General features: G+C 30.7%; 1 protein-coding gene across 2 annotated transcripts in view; it reads left to right on the top strand.

The window, feature by feature from the left end:
• Positions 1-305: 305 nt before the first annotated feature.
• The window catches only part of LOC118196261 (carbonic anhydrase-related protein 10-like), an 857,748-nt gene continuing 847,464 nt past the window's right edge, over positions 306-10,589 (top strand). For both annotated transcript variants that reach the window (XM_085807267.1, XM_085807265.1), the window contains exon 1: positions 306-770. In XM_085807267.1, the coding sequence (XP_085663393.1) occupies positions 716-770 (55 nt within the window). In that variant the 5' untranslated portion in view covers positions 306-715. The remainder of the gene's footprint in view (positions 771-10,589) is intronic.

Here is a 10,589-nt window from a genome sequence, read left to right as displayed (position 1 = left end):
TTCGCTCATTATGTATGATATCGTTTATGTCTCTTTGATTAATGCTGGCACATGCATTTTCCCAAATACTTGTTATTCAAATGGATATAAATTTAAAAGTTTAGAGCATGTTAAGTAATTGAATGAATAATACGAAATATTTGATTAATAAGAGTTGCAAGCTTGCGCAAAGCGAGTCTAAAAAGATTGTAACTTTTCGAAAGAGAAAGCTCTTGCGCAGGGCAATCGCTGTCGAAGAGGGCGCTAGAATCAATAGGTCCAGAGATGTAAAGCAGCTCACGTAAAGAGTACCGTCTCATTCGGAAGCGAGAAAGCATCGGCGCATGTTTTTCTTGAACACTAGGGAGGGTTCTCTTTTCTCCTCATGTTTAAAAAAAAGTGCATTAACTGTGTGAAATCTTTATTTTAAGTCTCAGTTTTCCCAAACATTTCGAAATAAGACAGTGTCAAAACTTTATCTTCAGTTTTCCACATAAGTGAAAGTTCCTGAGAGACCATGAAAGTACTGTTTGAGAAGTTTCTCATGCCTTTGCCCCACGTTCAGGCCAATTAGTTGAGAAACTCGAAATCATGTGTAAAGTTGTTGGCAAAAAATGTGTAGGCATGAGTTGGTGTCCAATATAACTTGACCGGTATTTTTATATTTATTTAGAAGGCATACACATTTCTTAGCGCAACCAAACTTTAATACTACTTTTGCCGTAATTTTTAAAGGATGGCAAAGCTACGATTGTTAAATTCTCTCCTGATTTTGATCGCTCATACAATAGGTAAGTTCATAAATTTGCCTGTCTTTTTAGTGCTTAATTGAGTTTTATGTGAAAACGCCTTTTAGCATATATTGTAAGAACGGAACCGAGTGGCTATAGTGAAAACCATGGCATTGTAAATTATGAAACTGACATAGAAAGTACATTTTATCTCACTATAGGGATGATTAGAAAAATTTCGGAAAACATATACTAAAAGACAAAATTGTTCCAAATTTTGAAAATTAGGTTTGACGAGTAGTTTATTCCACTAAAATATTAATAACATTTTATGACATAATCCAAATCCTTAGTGTCTACATGAGTGAATGTGGGTTTTTATTAGTTCTCCAGTATATGCTCCTTGACACGAAAACCTTCGAACTTATCTTGCCTAGCACTTGCGCATGGAATTAACAACGTTATGGTTAAAGTAATAAATTGCTTTGCATTCAAAATGGAAAATTCGCAGTGAAGAGCAGAGTGTAAAAACGACTGGAACATTCAGAATAATTCATACTTTATATCTTTATTCTATTACTAAACGTTTAAAAGAACTAATACGGTGTTACATTTAATATTGAAAGGTGGGGAAAATGTGCGCGATAAGTAAAGAGATTATTCCTTTATAAAAAGCGTAAGCGTTAAACTGATGTCTTGTATAAACTATGTCTTGTACAACGGATAAATCTTCTATGATTTGTCCGTTGTAGTAGTCCGTTGTAGTTCGTGAAATGTAGAATTTAAAAGTCGTGGAATTCAGATTTAGATCCACAAATACATATACTAGATTATGAGTTGTTTTAACTAATATGATATTATGTGCTAGGTTTTCTTATTACTTTGTTTCTTGATTTAATTCATCTCTTTTAATTAAAACCTCTTTCACAATACTATTAAATTGTTCAAAATGTGTATAAAAATTCCTCATCTATAGTATTAATTTCATGCTTAATTTCACTTGACGTTAATTTCATAAATTAACTCATATTTAAAATGCATTATATAAGCATCGCATCATTTCCATTCGATATTTCGATTGTAAGGACATTGGACTCTTGTCGGCAATTGTCTTCAATTGTAATATTTTAGTTAACAATTTTCCGAATCCTACTAAAATGTAATTTTTGTTTCCCATATCGCATGTGAATAACACATTCGAGCAAGGGCAATGTTTATTTAAACCTTTCCGCGTAGTTTTTTCTAGAGTTTATAAATCAATCTTTGTTTAATTTTTATTTGGAATTTCTTAATGCAGAGTTATTTCTTTTTAAATCATTCCTTAACTTCCATAACATAAGCATACCTAATCATCACTTTGGTAGTATTGTGAGTATGAATGGAATACAATATTCTCTTTAAAATTTATTGATGTTATGAAGATTTCAGAAATGTCTCTAGAGATTTGCTCCTTGACAAAAGACAATACAGGTAATGTTTTGCCTTTTTATTGCGTGCATTTTGAATCGCGTGTTCCGCAGTTCATCACAATATAATAAAACTTTCCTTTCTTCTTCGTCAAAGCCATTATAGCAAAACATGTGTGTTTGGTAACACACGTAATGCTAGCTTATGTGTATTAGTGCAAATGTAGTCTGTTTTCAGTAATTCTCATTTTCCTGAGAAATTTAGGGAAGATAACAGAATAATATGTCATTTTCCATAATATTTAAAATTTTACAACATTTTCCACTTTTAAAAATTATACTAAGTAAATTTGAAATCAAAGGAATCTCTATCCCCAAAATGATGAAATTATTATGAGGAATCTGAAGGAGGTAAACGTGATCATTCATAAAACCGATTTAAAATCAGCTATCGGTTATATTTAAAATTAAACAGTAATATGAACTCGATATCTTTAATTCTAAAATGTATAATAAAACAGGAATATCTGAAGAATTATTTGCTTCATACTCTTAGAACCTACACCTTCTAGTGACAAATTCATCTCCATAGTAGACTGCAATCGAAACAAAGTGGCATTTGCGGTACGTGGTAACATAACTTTACGCTACTAATAATGGTGTATTATTTTAAATATAATACAATATTGCAACAATTTCCTTTTTGGCAGAAGAGATATTCTATACCTTCGACCACAATGCCGATGTTAATTCCCTTCTGAAAATATCTGAAGCGGACGAAATGAAATATCGAGAAAAAACTAATTTAAACTTTCTATAAACTTACCTAAATACGTAAAATAAAATATTTTTCAAGTAAAGAAGACTCTTTGCTTTGAAAAAGGAAAATCCTTCAATTTAAAAATTTTTGTTAGCTTATATTTTTTTATAACGGTAAATATAATTTATTTCTCCGTAAAATCTTTAGTATGAAGCCAATAATTGTCATCAAAATTCCCAAGAGATTCTCTCTTTAAATTTTATAATCTACATTCATTCTTTGTTATAGACCCGCGAATTTTCAATTTCAAAATCAAACAAAGCAAAATACAAATTTTTCAGTAACACGTTATGAATGACCTGCTCTAAAAATTACAAAGGAATTAACATTTTTTTTGGTAAAAATCTTACCAAAAATGTGATTGTAAAAATAATTATTGTTTTTGAAATTTACATCGTATATTAAAATTTGCTTAGACCTTTTTTAATCAGCTCTGCGGGTTTACATTGGCATAGGAACTGACGAAAACAAGATAAATGAATGAAATTACTAGAAATACATTTCTCGAATTATAAAATTCACGCAATGTACAAAAGATGTTCCTTAATCTTATTATATACCACTACATTTGAGCTAATATAAAAACACAACTTTTTTTAAATTATCGGAAAATTGAAAACCGTATAACTTTGGAAAAAGTTTTTTGATAATTATATACTATAGTTATCAAAAAAATTTTTCCAAAGAAATAGATAAAGCTTTTAAAATAATATTTGAAATTCAATGATAAAATCATTTTTCTTTAAAGAATTTAGGGGCTGTTTACTTAGTTTACTAGCTTTGATGCTATTTAATGACATATGGAGAAATCTTTTTTTTTTCTGCTTCATAGTTTGCTTTCTATATATTTATATTACATAGCATAAAACGGTTATGGTATTCTAAAGAGTTGAAGTGTAGACACTAGTTTTAATATCTGCAAATATAAACTCGAATATTCCTATTTCCCTATTTCATTTATGATGAAAAATGTAAAAATATCTTGGGTTATAAAAAGTTCGCGGATATGCAGTAAATTTTACGAAGTGAATATTTTACGAGCAATAATCTGATTGAGAGCACCACGGAACGAATTAAACATTTTTCTGATGCACAGAATACACTTTAAGCGTAGAAGTTACAAAAACATGTTTTTCGAAATCTTTAATGACAATTAATGATATACTTTGTTAAATGCTACTTCTTAAAGGAAGGGCTTGAAACGGAGTCTTCTAGATAAACACACAAATAAATTTAACATTTTGTTTCCCCTACAAATTGGTTTCTTGTGTAGGTCATGCAATAACGTGAACAGCGGTCATCTCTGCAAAAATATTTATTCATATGGTAGTAAAGTTTTTATTGTTGGTATAAAAGAGAAAATAATTATATTTTTCATGATTGAATTATTAGAAGTTCCGTTTATAAAGTCACTAAAATAATTATATGAAAATAATTATACCAAATTTCTAATGCCTTGAAGACATTTTCTTTGCGTATTAAATTAGGTTGGTGAGGTGACAGATATTAAATCATAGGACTTTTTCTGACAGTAACGTTTTTTTAAAATTGTAATGTGTTAGACTAGTCATGCTTGAGTGAACTGGAACTTCTACCTTTCGATCTGAGTATCTGTACACTAACATAGGATCTGCGACTTTGGCAGGATCAGCTTATGTCTAGTCGAATACAAAAGTCTTAGATTAAACACAGTTATATTTTTACACAACCATATAGAGAAACTCATAACGCATTCAAAGAAAGAAAAGGGCAAAATATACTGGGTAGTACCTATCTAAATGTCAGTTTAAATTCCGTAGCGGAACACGGGAAGAATCAACTCTGCCCTCATCAGAATTCGAACCCCGGTTTTTCAACTTACCAAATGGACGTGATAACTATTTACAATGCAAGGTTTATATTATTTAACACATTTTGATTATGTTCAAATTATTTCTGTTGCTGCCCCTAGAATTATTTAGATGGGTTTTAAAGAGGAGTAAGAATCCAAATTATGGCATCGTTATTAGCCTTAAAACAAGTCTTCGGCTTGTACCCGAAGCAAACGGTAATTCTCTTAGATGGTGAGTTGCTGCTACGCATAACTTGTGAACTAGCTATGCTAGGGTATAAATTAGTTTGTGAACTAATTATAAATAATTAGCATTAAATATTAGCCTAATATAAACTCGAATACTCCTATTTCCCTATTTCATTTATGATAAAAAATGTAAAAATATCTTGGGTTATAAGAAGTAGCCACTTCTACCCCCCCCAGAAGAGGAAGTAAAGCTGTGTTAACCCTTTGCACTCGAGAAGTGACTCTCACTCACCATGTGATTTGATGCCGCAGCTCGAGAGGTGACTCTCACTCACCATGTGATTTGATGCCGCAACTCGAGAGGGGACTCTCGCTCACCACTTGGTTTGATGCAGAAACTCGATGCGAGGCAATAACTGTTTACGTTTAGTTTCTTCGAAGCGGGTGTCTACGCTCTTTCTGTATAATCTTATGAAGTGTAAAATTATACCTCTTAAATGGCGATCTTATCTATCAGAAAGTCTGTTCTCAGGGAAATGAACTCTGAAAAGGCATAAAACGATATATTATTATAAGATTGTTATTATTATGCCATGACAAGCCGGGCATGCACCTTGGGAAATGTTACATTAAATATAATACACAGAAAAATTACAGTTACTAATATTTAAGAAATTATGTTTGTAAAGGTGTAATGATTCCAAAAAGCTGCGAAACGTCTTGAGTTGATGGTGCTCCGCGGGATAAAGGCCTCGAGTGCATAGGGCTAAGTTTGTTCTGCACTCCAAACTGAAGTTTACAATAAATGCTAGTTTTTTTTTATTTGCTATTGTACATCTGTGTTCAGTTAGCATTCTGAGATTGTGGTAAAAACCAAAACTCTTTTGCAGGCTTAAATGTTAGACTGATGCAGATTAAGCAAAAGTAAGTTTAACTTTATGGAACTACGAAAGCATGCAAGGAGAACTGTGATAATTCCTTATAACGTTACTTTAGGTTATAAACTAAAAAGCACAAGAAAATGCCCTGGTAGTTTACACATATAATAACTTTAAGCTAACGAAAAGTTTTCAGAATAACTACAGAAAATATCTCTAAACTTAACTAAAGAGCTTTAGTTAAAACTGTTGTCAGTTTGATCATTAACAAAAATTATGACTTGTTATACAGTTGGATCTTTCCCTAATTTTTCTTTAGTTCTTTCACAGTGTTTCAATGTTTTCTGTAAACTCACAGATCATCCCGTGTATGAATCCCAGAAAACAGGTTGCTGCAAGTGACTGTTGTTACCATATAACATGAAAACAATGTAATAATCTTCATACTATCCTCTCCGAAGGCATTTCTTGTAAGACAGGTAGCCACTGTGTGCTTTGTCATAAACAACTAACTATTTACTGAATTCATACGGCACTACGTAAATAACAACTTGATGGATTTTCAGTGGCTCACTAGCTATATATTATATAAGCTAGCTTATATAATATATAGCTAGTGAGGCAAAAATTCTCAGATTTCTCTAGTCGAGATTTGTGAAGGCGAATGATTTCAACATCAATATTCCTGTTGAAAATAGCAATATACTTGTAGAGCGGCTGGAGGTTTTGGAAACACCCTTTAATTTAAAACTGTATGAAAACAGACAGAAAAGACACACTAAATATTATTCTAAAATCAAATGTCTTGTCATTATTGGACAGCCAGAATGAGTACCTGAACCAGAATTGATAAGTGCATGTACAGATGGTTCTAGAATAAATAATGTTGTTACACGTGTATATTTCAAAATGTTTTGACAGTATGCTCTAGTGGGTCAACATTTTTAAAACTTTGGTGCAGAAGTTCATGCGGTCTTTTTGGCTGTGTCTAATTTGAAATCAAGAATTGAGTTTTTTACAAACGCCGTCATTCGTGCTGATTAGAAGTCAGCCATAGAGGCACTAGATCTTCAACACCTCATTGAGGCTTTTCTTGTGTCAAAAATAAAACGAGATATGAGGAAACTAAATAGGAACGGTAAAATAGTAAAATTTCAGTGGCTACCATTCCATGTAGATATTGATGGTAATGAAAAAGCAGGTCTCTTGGCAAAAGAGAACGGTATTATCTCTTGAACAGAGCTTCATTCCTTTGGATTCCCTTAGGAGAAGTATTCGAGAAAATATTATTTCAGCGTACAACACAGAACTATCAATTAAATCGAAGAGTAATAACTCTGGGAGAGTAGCAGGAATGATTGGAATGAGTAACTGCCACGTACAGAGGCGGTGGCGAATTTCAGACACGGCACAACTGGTTAGCCGGACGTCTCAGCAGAACAAGCATACTAACTGATAGCCAAGGCCCTATCTGTAAAACAGACACTATGAATAAGCAACACTTGCTTGTCTGATCGGAACTTGACCCGAAGTTAAACAACCCTTGAACCCAGGACTTGACCCTAAGTGAAGTTCTCCAGATGTACTGAATGGCCATTCACTTAGATTATTCATTGTTTCCCATATGCCATATGATTTCTGAAGCTTCAGATAAAAAATTAAAAACGCTTCTAAATTAATGCTTTCAGAAAAAGACGATTTTTAAAGGTATTATTATCTGTCTTAGCTTTTGCTGTAAATTCACATGACTTACTCACTTGGGGCAAATATAATGAATTAAGAAATCAGGAAAATGTTTCAATATCCTTTTCATTACCGTTAATGAGATCATCAGATAAGATATATATTTATGTACATTAATATGTACATTATTGTAGTTTAATGCTTATTATGGTATTTAATGTTAATATGTTTCTAAACTAAACCTAAAATTAAATAATATTAGAGTTAATCAATTTATCAAGTCAATTAAATGTTGTGTTATAAAAGTGGGAAACTTTAAAACTATTTTCCATAAATGGTCATAATTTCTATTTTAGATATATTCATTGCTTTCTCTGTACATTAAGTGTTTTTGCTCAATCTACATTTCAGTCTAATCTAACATTCTCTCCTTAAACTTTGTCGCATATTTAAATTTAATTAAGGAATCATTAAGAACAAAAACAATGAAAATTTCAACAACTGAAATCAAGAAACAAAAACGAATATTAAGTTGGCAACTAATTTATTCTTTTTATTTTCTGTTTGTACTGAATCTTATATTTTCATTTTCGTCCTCATTTTATTCTGAAAATATAATTGTGGCTAATATACATATAACTCATTAAGGCTATGAAGTACCTTTGCATTCAATTTTCCATACACATTTGCGTATTCTACCGTTAATACTTAATTAAGTTAGTAATTAATGCCATTATTAATATTTTATTTCAATTAGTATAATTATTTTGCGTATTTCTTCTGTAAAATTACTATAAAGGTTTCTCCGCATTTCATGTGATATGTAAATTATGTGATTTATGTTTGTCAATGTTGAATATGTACATTATGTTTATTCATATTTTCAGAAATTTTGAAGCATTATGATTTTTTTTACAAAATTCTTTTTTATGTGTCGTACAGAAATCAAAAGTAGTGATTGATATAAAAATATAGGTATAATATTAGCATGCCATTTCTTTCTATAAGACTTTTTGAAATAACGTAAAAAAGTTATTACATGTCGCCGTAAAGTCTAAATCTGAAGTAATCCCATATATCCGACTATTTTCAAGGAGGAACAATAACTTTACCTCTTCCTCAATAATTGGAAATTTTTATTGCTGCTCCTTATCGTTCAAGACGAAATCGTTTGGCGAAACTTACATAATTAAAAAATATATATTTTGCAGTTACGTTTGTGATATAGGAGTTTTTAAATGGTAATGGTTTCAAACTAATATCCAGCGCATATTTGAGAAGAATGAAATAATATTTGAAATTCGTTTGGTTTAACTTACGTGTAAATTAAATAGAACTGGTTCAATGTTTTACTGAAATATATCTAGGTTACTTTAAGAAATAAATATGTGTTCAAGTAAAACGTCAGAAGCTTCTTTATCTCCATAAAGCAGTTTTCATAGTATACTTGAAACTTTAAATCTCATTTTCAAATAAATTATTATTTTTACTTTACAGATTCGAATCACCAGTTAAAATCATTTAAATAATAATGGAATGAAAATGACAATGTTGTACAGCAGTCCCTGGTGTAATTTAGCAATTTCAAATAAAATGTAATTTTCAGACATCTTTAATATTTCTTGACAAATACAGTTAAAATCAAAGGTTCAGAAATATTGCGAAATATTATGAAAGCACTGCATTGAAGTAACCTTTTCAATAAGTGATAATAACCTGGAAAGTTTTAATGTTTTAGCCTCCCTCCACGACAGCTAATTCCGATTAATTCTTACGCTTTATCTAAGGATTTGAAATGATTTACAGTCTACTGCAAGCAATAGTAATTTTCTGAATTTTAGTCTTATAATGATAAGGTTAAATGCGTTAGTCAAGTGAATAAAATGTGGATTTCGATTTGAGGATTCAATAATAGTGTACTGCAAAGTATGAGATAGATATATGATGTTTGCAAATGATGTTTATTAACTGTATTATAAAAACACTTTACGTAACACTAAAGCTTTAATCTCGAGTATTGAATCAGTGAAGATAAGCATTCAGATAAGTATTGCAGATAATTAAAGTCGAACACAACTGATAATTTCACAAATAAGTGTGCAACGAAATCTAAATTCAATGCGCAAGTTCTGTATTATGCTAAATTGTGAAAATATAACTTAAGCACTAAGCATTTTGTAATTATTTATTTATTTATTTTGTGCGAGTAAAAAATGGGAGAATTCTCTACCCGGATTAAGAAAGCATGAAATTAACGCAATAATAAAATTCCAATTGGAATAACAAACAATTTGGGTTTTAAATTTTAACGCGCTCGCTTTATTTATCAATGATACTATAAGACAGCGGTTCTCAACCTTTTGACTATCGTATACCATCTAAAAAAATTTTAAAATCCTTTGTACCACCACTACATTTTACAATCATTATTTTTCAATTTCTCAAAAAAATTCTTAAAAATATACTTTGCTATTTGCACAGCCTATTGGCTATTTGTATTAAAAGTGCACACATAAAAACATATTAGACTAAAAATTAGTTACCATCTTATTTATCAGAATTTAAGTTATAATAGTTTAATTATAAATTTAGTGTAAAATTTGGGCTGTTTAATATATATCCATTTCTTTGTCTGGTCTTATTTCACTAAGTTTTAACCGCAAGTTAAGATCCGCTTTTAATTTTGTTTTGTATTTATTTTTCAAATATAACCTGGAAGAAAATCTTTATTCACACAAATAGGTTGTATAAAATAACAAAGTGCAGAAAAGGAAATAAAAATTTAATAGTTTTATTATAGATGCCTTTAAATTCTTTTTTCGGTTCATCCAAAAGTTAACGAGTAGGTTATTTTTGGAATCTTCAGTTAGTGTTCTATCACAGAAAATTTCTACCAATTGTACTTTTTCTTCACCAGAGTTTTAAATTTAATAGTTAAAAATACTTTGTTTCTTTGGTACCATTTATTCTTCTCTGGTGTACTACCAGTGGTACGCGTACCACTGGTTGAGAATAGCTGCTATAAGGTATTGCTCTCGCCTTCTAGCATGCCTTCGTGGTATAATTGGAAAC

The sequence above is a fragment of the Stegodyphus dumicola genome, chromosome X1 (assembly GCF_044657685.1).
Source record: "Stegodyphus dumicola isolate Sdum_Otavi_A_Nest chromosome X1, ASM4465768v1".
Taxonomy (NCBI): Eukaryota; Metazoa; Arthropoda; class Arachnida; order Araneae; family Eresidae; genus Stegodyphus; species Stegodyphus dumicola.
This window is presented reverse-complemented; position numbering and strand designations above follow the sequence as displayed.